General features: G+C 58.1%; 1 protein-coding gene across 2 annotated transcripts in view; it reads left to right on the forward strand.

Moving 5' to 3' along the window:
• LOC107150458 (cholesterol 24-hydroxylase) overlaps window positions 1-15,111 on the forward strand; it is a 38,787-nt gene extending 23,676 nt beyond the window's left edge. Inside the window, exons 2-12 of one of the 2 annotated variants that reach the window (XM_048799317.1) lie at window positions 2,144-2,223; window positions 2,601-2,739; window positions 3,412-3,522; window positions 5,602-5,752; window positions 5,901-5,963; window positions 7,799-7,871; window positions 9,688-9,772; window positions 10,415-10,525; window positions 13,423-13,511; window positions 14,122-14,188; window positions 14,387-15,111. In XM_048799317.1, coding sequence (XP_048655274.1) covers window positions 2,180-2,223; window positions 2,601-2,739; window positions 3,412-3,522; window positions 5,602-5,752; window positions 5,901-5,963; window positions 7,799-7,871; window positions 9,688-9,772; window positions 10,415-10,525; window positions 13,423-13,511; window positions 14,122-14,188; window positions 14,387-14,557 — 1,104 coding nt within the window. In that variant the 5' untranslated portion in view covers window positions 2,144-2,179 and the 3' untranslated portion in view covers window positions 14,558-15,111. The remainder of the gene's footprint in view (window positions 1-2,143; window positions 2,224-2,600; window positions 2,740-3,411; window positions 3,523-5,601; window positions 5,753-5,900; window positions 5,964-7,798; window positions 7,872-9,687; window positions 9,773-10,414; window positions 10,526-13,422; window positions 13,512-14,121; window positions 14,189-14,386) is intronic. The other variant, XM_015495495.2, reaches the window with a different exon arrangement.
• Window positions 15,112-16,482: the final 1,371 nt, after the last annotated feature.

The following is a 16,482-nucleotide window of genomic DNA, read 5'->3' on the forward strand; positions in this document are numbered from 1 at the left end:
AACCCGCCTCTCTCTCTCCCTGGATCTGTTGGGTTTATTGGTGCCTCACTGGTGAGGATGTGAGGGTCTCTGTTTTATTGCACGCCAGAGACCCTGGAGGACTCACACTTAGCAGCCATGAATGATCTACCTCCTGCCACTATTAAACTTCCAAATATGATGACCGAGAGGATAAAAAAATGACCTACAGTGGGGTATAGTCCTCTGCTCTGCAGGCTAAAGGAATCTCCAGAGGGTAAGGAGAACAGTGGTTGTTAGAAGGTTAACACCCTTTTCCCTGAGGAATTTATAGAAGAAGTGAATTGAAAAACGCCTCCCTTTTTGCAGCCAAAGAAACTAGCAGAGCACAGAGACATCACTGGGGAGACGTCCTACAGGCTTTTAAGGGCTTAATAGGTGAACAAAGGGGACCCAGGCACTTCCTTACGAACCACTCCATGTTCAGTGTCCCTCTCTCAATGGCTAGAGTCCAGTCAGTGAGGGGAAGGGTGCTCGGGAGGAGCCTGTGGGGAGTGCAGCTCCCTCTCTGGAGGTGTATGTCACTGAGGTTCTCACTCTGCACCACCTAATCAACCAGTCACGTAGGATACCCACTGGGCTGTCCAGAGAGGGGGTTGGGGGAGAACTTTGAGAGTCACTGGGGAGTGGCCCCAGCCAGAGTCTCATAGTTGTCTCACCCCTTTGTTGGTCTCCAAAGGCAACCAGCATTAAGGGACGCTGTCTACTGACACTAGACTCACTCCGAGGCTGGATGGGACAGTAAGAAACAGCTTTGGCAGAACCCAACATGCCTGACCCACAGGACAGGTGATTAGGAGCCACCAAGACTGTGAACCCTCACATCTGAGTCTTGTAGAAGGGTGGATTGCAGTTACCATGTTTAATTAGCCAACAAGTGCCTATTATTGCCCCCCAGAAAGGAGAGAGACAGAAAGTGCACCTCAGAAAGCTGTGAGGTGAGAGGAGCTTACCTTGGTGATGACCCTGGCCAACCCCCCATCTGATATCAGACTTGAAAGTCAGGATCAGTCCTCATTCCCCCATGTTGAGGATTCAACACCCCAGAAATGCCAAGGCAAGCACAGAGGGCAATGGCACCAGAGGGCCATTGCAATGGAGGGCCCTGTGTATTTAGGAGACAGAGCTGGACTTCCCTGGAGAGAAGCCGGGACCCAGAGCTGGTGTGTGGGGGGGGGCAGGTGTCTTGCCCTTGTATAGATCTCAGGTTTCCTTCCCTCCCCCACCTCCCTGTCCTGCCTACGTGACCAGAAGGCAGGAAAGGAGCCTCACGGAGGCTGCTCACTATCAACTCCCTGTGTTGAGGACTAATGCCCTAGAGCTGGCCACTGCTTAAGAGGGGGACGTGCTCTGGAGGTATCAGTCTTCCATCTCCTTCTCTTTGATGATCAGCCCCATCTTTCCGACCTGGTCATCCATTACCCATGCTGACTGCCTGTCTCTCGCCCTTGACTCACCGTGAGCCTTCCGCTGGGCTGGCTGGGGCTCAGGAGACCCTGTCCATCTAGAGCCAGGTGGACTTGAGATGGTGAAGGTCATAAGGAGAGGAATGGAAGAAGATTCCAGGCTGAGGAGATTCCTGTACTTCAGCCCCAAGGCGGCCGAGGCACTAGAAGCCATTGTAACAGGAGGGCAGTGTGGGGGTGGAAGCCAGCCCCAGGCAGACCCTGCCTCCTGAGCCGGAAAGTTAGGCTCCCCCGGGGCAGCAGGGGCTTCAGCGTCCCACTTTACTGGGACCAGATCCAGTGGCGCTTCCAGGAGCAGCCTGGCAGGTGCAGCGCAGGGCAGGGGCGGGGCCGGGCAGCAGAGGCCTGTCCTGAGCAGGAGCCAAGTCTGAGAACGAGCCCATTCTCTTTCCTCAGTAAAAGCCTGTTTCGTTTCCCTCCTCTCATTTTCTCCTTTTAGTGTTTTAGAACTTTTATTTGGAATAATTTCAATATTTCACAGAAAATTCCAGATTAAGAATAGGACAGAGAATACCTATACCTATCAGATTAATATTAAAGCCAATTATAAAAGCTTACTCTTGGTAAAAATCTCACTCTTGGTAAAACTCTCAGCAGGGAGCACTTGGGGCTGGGAGCTCTGAGCTGCAGATGGCATCTAGGGACTCATTTCCACTTAGGCTTGGGCACTGAGATTGCTCAAGGACAGGAGTGAGATGGGACAACAAAGACTGAGGATGGTGGCCTGGGGACAAGCCAGGTAAGGAGAGAGGACACTGTAGAGGGGGGTAGGAGGGGACCAGGGTGGCTGTGACATAGACTCAAGGAGGTCCCAAAGGTTCAGTGCTGCTATGTCCCTTTGAAGTCAGAGTTGAGGGCCACAGTGGCAGACAGAGACCCCAGGAAACCGCTAAGGCAAGGGCAAAGCGACAGTGTCCATCCTAAGGGGTGGGTGGGGGGTGTGAAACCCCAAGGCTCAGCTCCCTTACCGTGACCCCACCCTGTGATCCAGGCCTTGAGGAGAGGCCAGAGGGTGGGAGGCCACTCTCGGCATCTGCAGTGTCCTCCCTGCAGAGAGGGGCGCAGGGTAGTTCCTGGGTGGGGCTGGTGGCCGTTGATTCTCATGTGTTTCCCCAGCTCCTTGGTCAGCTTGATGGAGACATTCAACGAGAAGGCTGAGCAGCTGGTGGAGATTCTAGAAGCCAAGGCAGACGGACAGACCCCAGTGTCCATGCAGGACATGCTGACCTATGCTACCATGGACATCTTAGCCAAGGTAACGAGTGATGCCAGGCCAGGGGGCTGGGGGGGGACATGGGTGAGGTCTCTTTCTCTCCCTCTTCCTGCTGCTGCCCGCCCCCACGGGTGGGTCTCCCCTTCTCATGGAGTTTCATATTTGTGACTCCTTGGATGTCCAGAGCAGCCTACTGTGAGGCTGGGACTGCACTTGCGATCTCCAGACGGGACCCAAGAGGTGTGGGGCCGCCCGGCCGAGCTGGGCGGGTTGGTGGCAGAGGCTGCCTGGCTCCTGACCCACCTCTCTGCACCCCCAGGGCCTGTGGCCGGCTGGTGGCCACACAGACTCAGCAGTGACCCAGCCCAGCCCTTTGACAGGAGGTCAGGCGACTGGTCATGCGAGGCAGCAAGTGGAATCAACACCAGTGTTAGTTCCAGCAATTCTCTGAGGCTAGGCAGGATACCCAGGGAAGGCCTCACCCGGGGCCAACACGTCCCATCAAGGAGGGAGCCAAGTCTATCAAGTAGCTACCCTGTGCTCTCAACCCCACAACTGCCCGTGGAATTGTCACCTGTCACCATGAGGAGTGGATGACATGGTACACAGAATCCCTCAGCCCGGGGCCGACCCTCCAGCTCAGTGGTGCCAGTTCTGCCTGAATCTGCTGTCCTCCTGCTCCCCAGGCGTGACCTTGCCCTTCTCTCTCTCCAGGCAGCTTTTGGGATGGAAACCAGCATGCTGTTAGGTGCCCAGAAGCCCCTGTCCCAGGCCGTGAAGGTGATGTTGGAGGGCATCAGCGCGTCCCGCAACACTCTGGCCAAGGTGATGCCTGGGCCCCCGTTCCCTCGTGACCAGCTGCCGTAGCTGTGCTGTTTGCCTCTGCTGAGGCACCTCCTCCAGTACTTTTTTTTTATTTTTTTGAGAGAGAGAGAGAGAGAGAGAGAATTTTAATATTTATTTTTTAGTTTTCGGCGGACACAATATCTTTGTTTGTATGTGGTGCTGAGGATCGAACCCGGGCCGCACGCATGCCAGGCGAGCGCGCTACCACTTGAGCCACATCCCCAGTCCTCCTCCAGTACTTTTTCCAGAATGGGTTTTGAGTTCTAGTGTGGCTGAAGTGACTTCTGAACCAGGATTTACCTGCAAAACCTCAAGTGGGAGCACAAGGCTTAATTACATTAATGTAATTAGGAGTTAATCTTTCTCTCCTGTTAAGTGATCCTGCAGCAGACTTTCTAGGTGGTTATGATGGCTCCGCTATGTCCCATGTTCCTGGACCTTCCCACTCTATGTTCTACTGTCCTTTGCACATCACCTTACTGTTATAAGATGACTGCAGAAGCTCCAGTCATCCCTTCCTTATTCCAGATATGAAGAAGGAAGAAATGGCAGAGGTGTTCCTGAGGTTATCTCCAGGTTCCTCTTCTGTTCCCTGGGACTTCAGTCTCTGAGTTTGCAGTCCTCATGCCACCCCATCTTTACAGCCATCGATTCTATTCCTTTGTGATGCAGTCTGTACTGGCTCCATTCTTCAGGGGTCCCTTCTCTTTAATTTTTAATTTAGTGGCGCTGGGGATCAGCCCTGGGGCCTCATGCAGGCAAAACAAGTGCTCTACTACTGAGTTATGCTCCCAGACCCTTTTAAAATTTCATTTTGAGACAGGGTCCCACTAAATTACCCAGGCTGGCCTCAAATTTTTCATCCTCCTGCCTCAACCTCCAGAGCAGCTGGGATCACGGGTGAGCACCACTGTGCCTGGTCAGGGGTCCCTTCCTCCCAGTGCTATGCAGATGTTCAAAGCCTCTTCCCATCATTTCTAAGGGCTTGGTGCGGGTGGGGGGCTGCCGCTTGGGTTTCACCTGCATCTTGCTCTGGTTCCTGGCGTGGTGGCCTTGTGCTGCAGAGGAACCAGATGGCAGTACAGCTGCACACTCTTTATTCTTTTTTGTGTGTGTGTGTGTGTGTGTGTGTGAGAGAGAGAGAGAGAGAGAGAATTTTTTAATATTTATTTTTCAGTTTTTGGTGGACACAACATCTTTATTTTATTTTTATGTGGTGCTGAGGAACGAACCCAGCGCCCCGTGCATGCCAGGCGAGCGCGTTACCACTTGAGCCACATCCCCAGCCCCACACTCTTTATTCTTATGCACAAGGCAGGAGCCAGGAGGGCACAGAGATCCCGGAGGTGAACAAAGGACAAAGGCCCAGCTTCATGGCATCTTCGGCAGCCAGGGCTCGCCTGGAGGCCATGGCAGGCGGGGGTAGAGGTCCATCGCGCCTGTTGGGCTCCTGCTCTTGATGCCCCTTCCTGCGCCCCAGGTCTCAGGGCCGTCTGACACGTCCGCTGAGGGTGCCCGCTGTGCTGTGCCAAGGAGGCACAGGCTCTGGGCCACCACAGTGACTACTCTGCAGCTCGCCCGCCCCTCGGCCCCTGGAATTGGCTCGTTATTGCCTGGGAAAGTTCCTAACGGGGCTTCAGAGCAGGGCAGCTCACCGCTCGCCTCAGTGGGCTGGATTTTGATGCCATCTGTCTTGGCCCTGGCTTCTTGGTCTCTCCGCTGGCCTTGTGGTCTTGAAGGCTGAGCTGACCTCGCAACCTCCAGACTCGGGGTGCGTTACCTTAAGTATGGCCTCGAGAGCTGGTCCACTTTTTAACTCCTGACTTTCAGACACGGCTGTTAACCCCATAAGACTGGGCGCTGCCTACCTTCTCACCTGGCCCCCTGGACAGGTGGGACTCCCCCTCTGAAGGGTCCTGTTTCTGTTGCCACCTCCCTGACTGACCTTCCTTTCTCCCAGCTTGCCAGTGCTGCTGTGGGCTCCCGAAGTCCTCTCGGGGTGCAGGGCGGGGAAGGGAAGCGCGTGTTGGGGACGTCCTGAGTGGGGCTCTTGTTCAGTTCATGCCAGGGAGGAGGAAGAAGCTCCAGGAGATCCGGCAGAGCGTCCGCCTGCTCCGCCAGGTTGGCAAGGACTGGGTTCAGCGCCGCAGGGAGGCCCTGACGCGGGGGGAGAAGGTCCCCGCGGACATCCTCACCCAGCTCCTCAAAGGTGCGAGGCTCCTGGGGAGGGCCGGCGGGCGGGTGGGTGGGCACTGGCTCCTTGCCCTCCCATCACCCTTGACCCTTCTTCCCCAGCGGCTTCAAAGGAGACAGGCAGCCCGGGTGACCCGGGACTGACAGGTTTCTTTGTCCTGCAGCTGAAGAGGGAGCCCAGGACGATGAGGTTCTGCTGGACAACTTTGTCACCTTCTTCATTGCTGGTTTGTACCTCTCGGGTGGCCCAGGCTCAGAGTTCTGCAGGAATGGTGGGAACTGCTGGTCACTTAATCCTGGCCTGAGAGATTTCGCAGGATCTCCGAGCACAGTCCCCCCGCGGGTCTGGGGGGCTGTCTTGGTGACCTCGATTCTGACTTGCTCATGGAGCTGGCAGCTGTGGGCGGGCTTGGTGTGCGGGTTCAGGGTTTCCCCTTCCTCAGAATTGGTGAGGTGTCCTTCATGTAGATGGCACAAACAGACATGCTGACGACTTTGTTTATTTGCTCATCAAATGTACCTTGAGTGTCACTGCCCACTGGAGAAGTCCTCCTCCCCTCCAGGAGCCCTCAGCTGCCTCTTCCTCAGGGAAGCCCTCAGTGATTGCCCAGGCTGCACCTGCCCCCAGAGCTGCCCATGACGCCCAGAGCCTCTCTCTGCCTGTCCCAGTGTTAAGCTGCATTTTTACCTGCAGTAATTCAACAAGGCCTGTTTCCCCAGGGGACAGCACATTCCTCTGCGACCCCAGGTCCAGGGTAGTGGTGCCCACACAGCCTGGATGAAATGAATGATCAAATGAATGAATGCTGGGCACTGGGGACCAGCCGAGGCCAGCTGGCAGTCCAGTGCAGAGGCAGGCCGAGGCCTCCTGTTGGATGAGGAGCTGTGCCGCAGGGACAGGGTGGAGAGGCTCCTGGGGGTGGGGGGAGCACCCCAGAGGCTGCGAGGAGGGAAGCACCTTTCTTTCTTTCTTTTTTTTTTTTTTTTTAGTGCTGGGGATTGAACTCAGGGACACTCGACCACTGAGCCTCATCCCAGCCCTGTTTTGTATTTATTTAAAGACAGGGTCTCACTGAGTTGCTTAGCACCTTGCCTTTGCTCAGGCTGGCTTTGAACTCGTGATCCTCCTGCCTCAGCCTCCTGAGCCTCTGGGATTACAGATGTGCACCACCATGTCTGGCATGAATGGCTTCATTTTTTTCGCACCAGGAACCCAGGCCCTGATGGAGCTTCTGGAGTGGCCTGGGCCTCAGTCTCCATATCTGTAGATGGGGGCTGGAGGTGCTCTCCAAGCTTGGGCACAGCCTTCCAGTGAAGACCGGATAACCCCCTCCTGTCCTCAGCCCACCCTGAGCTCTGCGTCTGCTCCAGGGCACTGAGAGAGGGCAGGCAGGTGTATTTCTCCTTCCATGTGCCTGAGAGGAAACAGGCCCAAGAGGGAAGCACCCCTGGAGGGACAGTGGTCAGTGCAGAGGCAGGCCCAGGGCAAGACCTGGCTGTGGGGCTGGCCCCCTTCCTACCCAGGACCCGCAGCCTCACTTCCCAGGGCTTGCTTGCTGTGTTGTGGCTGGGCTGGATGGTAGTGGCCCCCTGGGAAGCCCCCCCACCTCTAAGCATCTGCAACTCCCACGTTCCTTCCAGTGGCAGCTGGGAGGGTCCAGACCCCCTCAATTGCGCCAGGGCTGCTAGAGCTCAAAATCAGCCCCCAGGAAGCCTACCCTCTGGCTGGGGTTGTCCCTGTCACTCCTGGCGACTAGAGGCTCCTCCCTTGCTGGACCTCAGGGGCACATTCTTCTCAGCTCCAGCTTGCCTTTCTGCAATATGGGGGTGAGCACCCTCCACCCCTCCAGGCCCTGAAGCTCCAAGATGGCTGGAGGGAGGAGCTTTGCGAACCCATAGCTGGACTCTGGTACTTGCCGATGCTGACTGGCACAGGAATGTCTCCTGCATATTCCATCCTTGGGGGACAGATGGGCTTCTAGGAGCCTGGGGGTCTTGGAAGCCAGGTGGCCAGCAACCCCACGGTCCCATGTGGCACAGTTGCCCTTCTTCCTTCCTGCAGGTCACGAGACTTCTGCCAACCACTTGGCCTTCACGGTGATGGAGCTGTCTCGCCAGCCTGAGATCGTGGCAAGGTAGGAGAGCTGCACTTGGGGCTGGAAAAGGTTTTTTCCTGATGTCTTGTTTCTGAAGGCCACCTGCCCCCAATTCCAGTGGCAGAAACCCTCCAGTGTACCCTTCTTCTCTCTGCCCCAGAGCCTTTGCACTTGCAGTTTCCTCTTCTGGAAGGTCTGTTTCTGCTTTTCTACCAGAAACCACCCCCACCTCCCTCCAGCAAACCCTTCTCAGATCCCAAAGCAGCCCTGTGCTTCCCCTCCTGGCCTCCCCCCAGCAGCTCACAAATATGCTTCCTCCTGGGACTATTGGCTTCGGGTCTGTTTCCACCAGGAGACCAGAAGCTGCAAGAACTGTGGTTCTATCGGTCCCTACGCGTACCAGGCTCCACTGGCACTGAGGACACGGCAGCATTCTATCTGAAGTGCTTCAGTTGGCAAGGACAGGAGGGTGTCCCTGGGGAGAGGGGACTGGAGCTGGGTCAAATTTCCCTTGGTTTCCTTGCCATCGGGTGGCAGACAGGTGCACGAAAGCATCTGATTGTACCTGGCTGGGGGCGGGCAGAGCCCCAGTGACAAGTGTGGCCCCTCACTAGCGTGACAGGTAGGAAGGAACCGAGACTATGACAGAGGCTATGTGGCTTTAAAATGTATAATAGTAATGAGAACTTCACAGGACAAGTCAGGGCGTGGGCTGTGGCTCAGTGGCGGAGCCCTGGCCGGGCACTCGCAGGCCCTGGGTCTGATCCCAGCACTGAAGAAACCACGGAAAAGACATCAAAGTTACAATAATAATGGTGGTAAGGCGCCGGGGTGTCCCCTCCGAGGCAGTTCCCGCGGTGGCTGGGTTCCCTTCTGCACCTCCCACTCCGCACGCAAAGTTCCATGCCCTCCCTGGGTCCCGGGGCCTGGCTGCTGTCCGCCCTCGCTCGGCCCCGGGGCCTGGCTGCTACCTGCAGGGTCTTGCCGTCTTACGGGCACGTTATGGAGCAGAGTTCACTTGTGATATTGGTCCATCTCCAGGACCTTGTTACCTTCCCAACCCAAAACTGTCCCCTTGAGCAGCGCCCTCGGAACCTCCCCAGCCTCCGCCACCCTCATCCTTCCCTGGGCCTGATGCAGCCCTCTGGGGGCTGCCGCCGCCTTGGTCTGTCTGTGGCCGCCTTCTCAGCAGTGGCCTCCTCCGCGCAGCCGCAGGGTCGTTTCCTCCCCTTGGAAGTGAACCATGGGCCTAGAGAGACGCCAGCCTCTCCCTCATCTGTCCCGTGCTTCCACCTTTGGTTCACCGCAAATTAACGCCAGGACCTCATAGTCCAGGGGCTTGTTGGCCTCTGTAGTTGCCGCCTCGGGACGCACCCCGGAGCACCATCGCCCGGTTACATGGCGACTCCATTTGTAACCTTTTGAGGCCTGGCCGTGCTGCCTTCCCTGGCAGTCACCCCTTTGTCTGTCCCCACCCACAGTGCACAACGCTCCGTGTCTCTCAGCTTCAGGAACAGGAACCTCGCAGGCAGCCGTCCCACTGCCGGGCTGGAGCCCAGGGCCTTGGGCTCACTGGGCAGGGGCTCCCACCTCAGCGCGCCCCATGTTACCCCAACCGCACGCACCCAGACTTGCCCGCAGGCCCTTGCACCACTGTGTTGGCCGCCATCACCAGGCCCTGCTGGACACGCCACGCACGGCCCGTGTGGGGTGTGCGACCTGGGGCCGACTCCAGCACAGGCGTTGGTGTCTAGGCCCCTGGGACGCAGCTCCCGGTGCTCGATGGCGGCTGGCACATGGGCACTGTGGGCAGGGAGTCTCTCTGGGGACAAACTTGCCTCTTTCTTACCTACAGGCTGCAGGCTGAGGTGGACGAGGTGGTCGGTTCCAAGAGGCACCTGGACTATGAGGACCTGGGGAGACTGCAGTACCTGTCTCAGGTGTGGGGTGTGCAAAAGAAGCTTTCGGGCAAATGTGGGCCATTTGTCGAGTCAGGCTGCCGCCTCCGGGGACCCTTTAGTACAGTGGTTCCCAAATCTGGCTGCCCCTGAGAACCCTCTAGGAGATTTCATGCCTCTCTCGGGCCTCAGCTGCCCCCACACTAATGACAGCAGTGGGGAGGGGCTCCCAGGCAGTCCCACCATGCAGCTCAGGCCGGACACTGGCCCTTGGTGGGGGGCGCCACTTCTCCACGCCTGGGCCCATAAGCCTGGGATTCCCTCCTGGAGCCAGGCTCAGCAGACTCCAGACCACTCCGACGGGCACCCCAGGAGGCTCAGCCAGGCCTGCTGGCTGCACAGTAGCCCCAGGCCCTGGTTCTCGGTGGGCAGGAGCCCTGGCTTCTGGTCCCGGCTCTGCCACTGTGGCCTTGTACAACTCCCTTCTCCTCTGGGCCTCCGTGTCTCATCAGTCACACGAGGAGCTGGGTTGACCGTGAGGCTAGTGTCCTGGGCTCAGGGACTCAGGGCTGGGCTGTGGGTACACTTTAGCCCCACGGGCAGGACTGAGTTGGATGCAGGGCTTGTGCTGCACATTCCCTGGGACTTTCTGACCTCTCTATTGTGTGTCCTGTGCTTCTGAAGGTCCTCAAGGAGTCACTGAGGCTGTACCCACCAGCGTGGGGCACCTTTCGCTTACTGGAGGAGGAGACCTTGATTGATGGGGTCAGAGTCCCTGGCAACACTCCACTCTTGGTGCGTAGGGACTCTGGGGGGGCTGGCCTGCTGGCTCCCGCGGTGGCCAGTTTGGAGCTCTGTACTGCAGCAGGGACATCCATGGGCCCAAATCATCCTTGCGCTGGGCTCTCCTGGCTGCCCTGAGCTTTTTCCTTTGAGTCTCATTGTGATCCTGTGAGGTCTTTTTTACACAGTCCAGTTCAAAATCATGGTGGATAATTGCAGAAGGGAGGTCCTACCTATACAGCTGAAGACACTGAGGTTCAGAGAGATTAGGTCACTTTCCTGGGGTCACTCAGCTAGTGGACAGGAGATGTGGGATGTGCCTGGATTCCCATCTGACCCAAACTTGCCTTAGTCCCCTCCCCCTGTTTCATAAGCCCTCTCCCGCCAGTCAGCGTCCGCCTGCCACCCTCTGTGTGCTCCTGGGGTGTGCCAGGATGTTTCTCTGTGTGTCTGTCCTTGGTGTAGCCATTCAGGCATCCGTTTATGTAAGGACCTTCCTAATCCACTCCCACCACCCATCTGTGTGTGCACCATTCTCCGCACCCCAGGCATGGTCACTTGTCCTGAGTTGTGTGTTTGCCATACCGTGTGTGTGTGCATGTGTCCCCACGTGGTGGCGTGTCGGAGGACAGCTGAGCTCGGTGTGGGCTTCTCCCTGAGGCTGTGGGTCGTCCACTTCTGCTGCTGTGTGAGGTCTGCTGAATGCACAGGCTACCCTGCTCCTCAGTACTGGGTCAGGGGCGTGGGAGGGGCTTCCTGGGGTCACTCAGCTGGTCACTACCTTGAAGTCCACGTGGCTGTGTTTCTGCCTGCCATGTCCCTCACCACGTGGAAACGTGTTCTGGCCTATGCCCAGGAGGAGCAGGGGCATGGGACACGTGGGAGTTCAGCTGAACAGGTGACCCAAAGTGCTTGCCCGCCTGCTCCTGCTGACCAGGAAGTGCCTAGGACATAGCTGGTCCTCCCTCAGCCTCCCTGGCACTTACATGGTGTCCTATGTTTTATTTTTTGCAATCAAATAAGCATAAAAGTATTTCCCAGCAGTCTCGATTTGCACTTCCCTGATTCCTGGGGAGGTAGTACGTCCCTTACACTGCTTTGTCTCTTCTGTGAGATGCTGACTTGGTTTCCCCTTTTGGGTTGGTTGACTTTAAGAAAGTCCATAGTCATCTGTGGTCTGTTACATGCATGGCAATTGTCACCCCCCAGACTCGCAGTTTGTCTTCATGAATGTGTTTTTGATGATCTGAAGTTCTCACATTTTCAGTGGTTCCTTTTTTCACTTTGTGCTGTTGAAGGAAAGCTTCCTTATCCTGGCTTCCAAAGGCTGCTCCCTTCCTCCTGTTCACTTCACCATTCTCCATGTTTATTTTGAGGGTTAAGCTCTTGGCCGTGTGGAGTGCTTGTGTGTGTGGCTGTGAGGTAGGGATCTGCACTCTGTGTCGCGGCTGCCATGGTGAGGTAGACAGGGGGCCACTGAGTCCACAGAGCCAGCGGCCTCACAGCAGGCTACTCCCTCGCAGTCCTGAAGGCTGAAGCCCAACAACAGGTGTGCGCAGGGCTGGCTTCTCCCAAGGCCTGTCCCCGTGGCTCATTGAAGTCATCTCCTGTCTGTCCTCACATGGTCCTCCCTCCGTGTGTCTGTGTCCTGGTCTCCTTTTCTCGTAAGAACACCAGTTGCATTGGACGAGGCCTACCCTAATTCCCTAGGTTTAACTTAATGACCTTTTAAAAGCCCCTTCTCCAAATACAGTCACATTCTGAGGTTGGGACTTCAGCCTGTGGATTTGGAGGGGGCACAATTCACCCATAATAAGACGCATTTTTGTTTGTGTGGAGGACGATGCGCTCTGGTCCCCTGGGCTACCCAGCCTCCTCTAGTGTATGTCAAAGCCTCATTCCCCATTCTTCATTCTGTTTGGCTGGTCATTTCTTCAATGCCTCTGGACCAAACCACTCCAGCTGAGGGCCTTCTCAATAGCTGGCCCGTCCCTCAGGCAGAGCACAGCCTGCAGCTGCTGCTCCCCCTGGCAGCCCAAGGCCTGTGAGCTTGGACAGGCAGACCCAGCTCCCACTGAGCACCTGGCTCCCTGGCCATCTCCGTCACCTGGGCCTGGTCCATCCTTACAGGTTGGGGACAGTGGTGCCTGCATCCCAGGCAATTGAGAAGATCCAGTAGGATAAGGTACATCCCAGGTGTGGCACAAACCCCTGGACTGGGGGTGCCCTTGACCCCAGCCCCAACTCCCCAAAGCTGCCCCCACTTTCTGGAGTTCAGCACCAGCCTCCCTCCATGGCACAGCCCTAGGCTCTTGACACAGAGAAGCCGGGGTGGGCCAGCTTAGGAAGACACTGTCCAAGGGGGAGAGAGGCAGAGCCCAGTTCCCGAGGCCCAAATTTTGGGAGCACATTGCTTTTCCAGGGCCAGAGGCACTGCCCCCAAAGGCCGGGGCACAAGGGAAGCATCAGCTCCCAGCAGGAGATGCCACCAGTGCAGGTTCAAGGCTGGAGGTGGCTGCAGCCCCCACCCCACCCTAGAGGGGAAGCAAGAAAGAACCCGAGGAGCAGCAGCTCCCAGGAGCCAGAGGGGCAGCCTCGCAGGCTGGACTGCGAATCTCAGGGGCTGTTTATTTTCTGGGAGACTCCAGAGAGGCATTGAGCCGCTCTCTGAGCCTCAGTTTCCTCATCAGGAAAACAGGGGTACCTGCAGCTCCCACGGGGCTGCACCTGGTCCAGCTGGCAGTACAGACTGTCCCCTTTCTTCCCCTCAGAGGCTCTCTGGGGTCCCGTGGAACCCCATTCCTGCCTAATGGGTGGGGAGGGAGGTGCTGCTCTTCCCACAGTCACCCTGTGGGCGCCGCGGTGGGGGAGGGTGAGAGCCGTGAAGCAGACCAGCTCCCCTCCGGCAGTTCAGCACCTACGTCATGGGGCGGATGGACACCTACTTTGAGGATCCACTGACTTTCAACCCCGATCGCTTCAGCCCTGGAGCCCCCAAGTAAGTCCCCCATCCAGTGACCTGGGTGGGAGAGGGGCCATCACAGCAGCCTCTGGTCCGGGCCATGAGCCACCTGTACCCACAGAGCCCTCACGGCTCCCAAATCTCTGTGAGGTAGCAGGGAGGAAGTCACAGCTCAGAGAGGCCAGGCAGGCCCCGGGCAGAGCTGGTGCTTGCCCCAGTCAGCCTGACTCTCACACCGCTCAGAACCAGCACCCTGGACTGGGATGCCACATGACCTGGCCAGCAACTCCCTTCCCCGCCTCACAGCTCCTCCCAGGAGGTGGGAGCCATGAGGTCTGGAGACAAGGGGACAGTGCATTGATGTGTCAGAGCAGCTGTGAAGAGCTGAGCTCCAGGGACAGGCCCTGAGGTCAGACCCAGAACCAGAAGAATGACCTTGGGCCAGCTGCTCTGCCTCTCTGAGCCTCAGTTTCTCCCTGTGTGAATCAGTACCATGGCAGCCCCTTCTGGGAGGGTCAGGAGCGGGGCTGTGGGGAAAAGCAGGTCCAGAGTCCGGCAGGAGTTGCAGCTGAGGTCTTGTGCCCCTGGCAATGGACAGCCACCACGGCTGTGCGCCCCGCCCACCGCAGGCCTCTCCTCCCTGCAGGCCGCGCTTCACCTACTTCCCCTTCTCTCTGGGCCACCGCTCCTGCATCGGGCAGCAGTTTGCTCAGGTAGGAGGGCAGGGCTGGGCTCCCACCCTGCAGTGACTGCAGCTGGGCCTCTTCCACCCCTCTCTGGGCCTGGAGGGCAGGAGGTTAGCTGGGGGCAGTCGCCCTGGCTGGCTGCTATCTGGCTCACTGTCTTTCCTCTTCCTCCCTCCCTCCCTCATTCCCTTGGCTTGGCTCTCCCTGCACCTACCCCCAACCCAGATGGAGGTCAAGGTGGTCATGGCCAAGCTGCTGCAGAGGCTCGAGTTCCGGCTGGTGCCCGGGCAGCGCTTCGGGCTGCAGGAACAGGCCACGCTCAAGCCACTGGACCCTGTGCTCTGCACGCTGCGGCCTCGGGGCTGGCAGCCCGCGCCCCCACCCCCGCCCTGCTGACGGGGCTCTGGGCAGGATGGGACTTCTCGGGCCAAGCCGCTTGCCTCCTCTGCTGCCCACGGCTGCCCACCTGTGCCCCTGCCCTGTCCCCTGGCACCCCCCATGCTGGTTCCCAGGGGACCCTCTGCCACGCCTGCTTCTCACCCCTCACCCCACTGCTGTCCACAGCTCTTGGCCGGACTTGGGCCCTGAGTCCCCCCAGCTGCTGCCAGTGTTGCCCCTGCCCCCCAACCTCTGCACTGGCCACTCCCTCAGACGACACACCCTAACTCTTGCTCACTCCCTAAGATCCTCTTCAAGTGTCACCTACCCTGAGAAGCCCTCTCTGCCACCCCCGGCCGGGCCAGGGGCCCCTCTTCTGTGCTCCCTCAGTCACCTGTGCTACCTCTAACACCACACTGACCACACTGTATCGTGAGTGCCCGCTGATGTGACCCACTGCCCTGCCAGGCTGCGAGCGCCTCGGGGGCAGGTTCTGTTGTGCTTCGCTCTGAGCCCCTGTGGCCACCCAGGGCCTGCACAGAGTCGATGCCAATAAACATGTGTTGACTGCATGAATGAGCTGCCCTGTCGGCCAGGGACCCGCCTCAGTGTGCTCACCTGCATGAGGGGGGATGTTGAGCTGCTCTCGCTCAGGACTGGCACCGCTCTGGAAGCTGCTGGACAGATGCCCCTAGAGAAGCCCGCCCAGGTGACCCAAGGGCCCTGCGTTAGTGGAAGCCAGTTTACTGCGTTGTGTAGAAGACCGAGGCCCGGGTGCTGCGTGAGGTTGGGATCACAGGCTTGAGAGCTGGATTCGAAGGGGTCAGGGCCAGACCTTTCTGGAAGGGTCTTGGTGAAGCCGGACAAATATACCTGTGTGCACCTGAGGGCACTGCTGCATCTGCTGGCCTGGCCTGGGGAGGTGACTGCAGCAGCCCCAGGTTGGGGACTGTTACCTCCAGGGTGTCGGGGTGGAAGCAGCCATCCCTTCCTCCCCAGCCTAGGGTGGCCAAGGGGCAGTAAATCCTGGGCAGGACATGTCCTCTGGGTCTGTCCAGGGAAAAGGACCTGCCCCAAGTTCCTCCTTCAGCTTTTGGAGCTTATCTATGAACAAAGACAAAAAAACTCCCTTAGCCCCTGCCTGGTGTCTATCCCCAGGAAGGCCCTTCTGTGCCCCAAGGCAGGCATGGGCTGGTGCCAGGCTGTCTCCTTTGGTCCTTGTCAGTCTTGAATAACAGCTCTGAGGGATCTTCCCACTGAGAAGATAAGGTAACAGGCTGGGGGGCAGAAGCGACATGTTCAGGTAGGCTTAGGATGGGGCTGGGTTCCATGTTGTTTCTCTCCTCAGCCCAGGGGCATCATGGGCACCCACACAAGTAGTTCTGCTGCAGCCTCTGGGCAGCGGCTCACTCCTGGCCAGGTGTGGCCCTCCTGCTCCTCAGTGCCATGCCAGACCACCTGAGCACCTGGCCATCTGAGCTGGCCTCCCCAACCCCTCTGTTCCCTCCCTGGGGCCCTTGCACCCCCTGCCCACTCTGGGAATGGCCTGCCTAGGTTTGGCCTATGTGCGTGGCCAAAGCCACTCTTACTTGTCATCTCTCTGCCCAGAAGCAGCCCCTTCCCATGGCCACTCTACATGGGCCCCTCAGCCCTGCACTGCTTCCCCACCTCCCCTGCTGTGACCTCCCCTCACTGTCCTTGGCAGTGCCATGCCAGCCCCTTGACCAAGTCCACGCCCTCTGCTTCCTGCTATGGCTGAGCCTGGCCCCACAGAATAGTACCTCTCTTGCCATCTACCTGAAAGGGTCACAGTCACCAAGGCGCAGCATTGCAGGGCACAATTGGCATCCTCTGGAGGAGCCAGCTCCTGCTGGGAACATCAGGTCGCCAACTTTGCCATCTCCTGGTTTAGCAGGTGCCCAGCCAGTGCTGATCCAAGTCCT

This window comes from Marmota marmota, unplaced genomic scaffold (genome assembly GCF_001458135.2).
Source record: "Marmota marmota marmota unplaced genomic scaffold, marMar, whole genome shotgun sequence".
Lineage (NCBI taxonomy): Eukaryota > Metazoa > Chordata > Mammalia > Rodentia > Sciuridae > Marmota > Marmota marmota.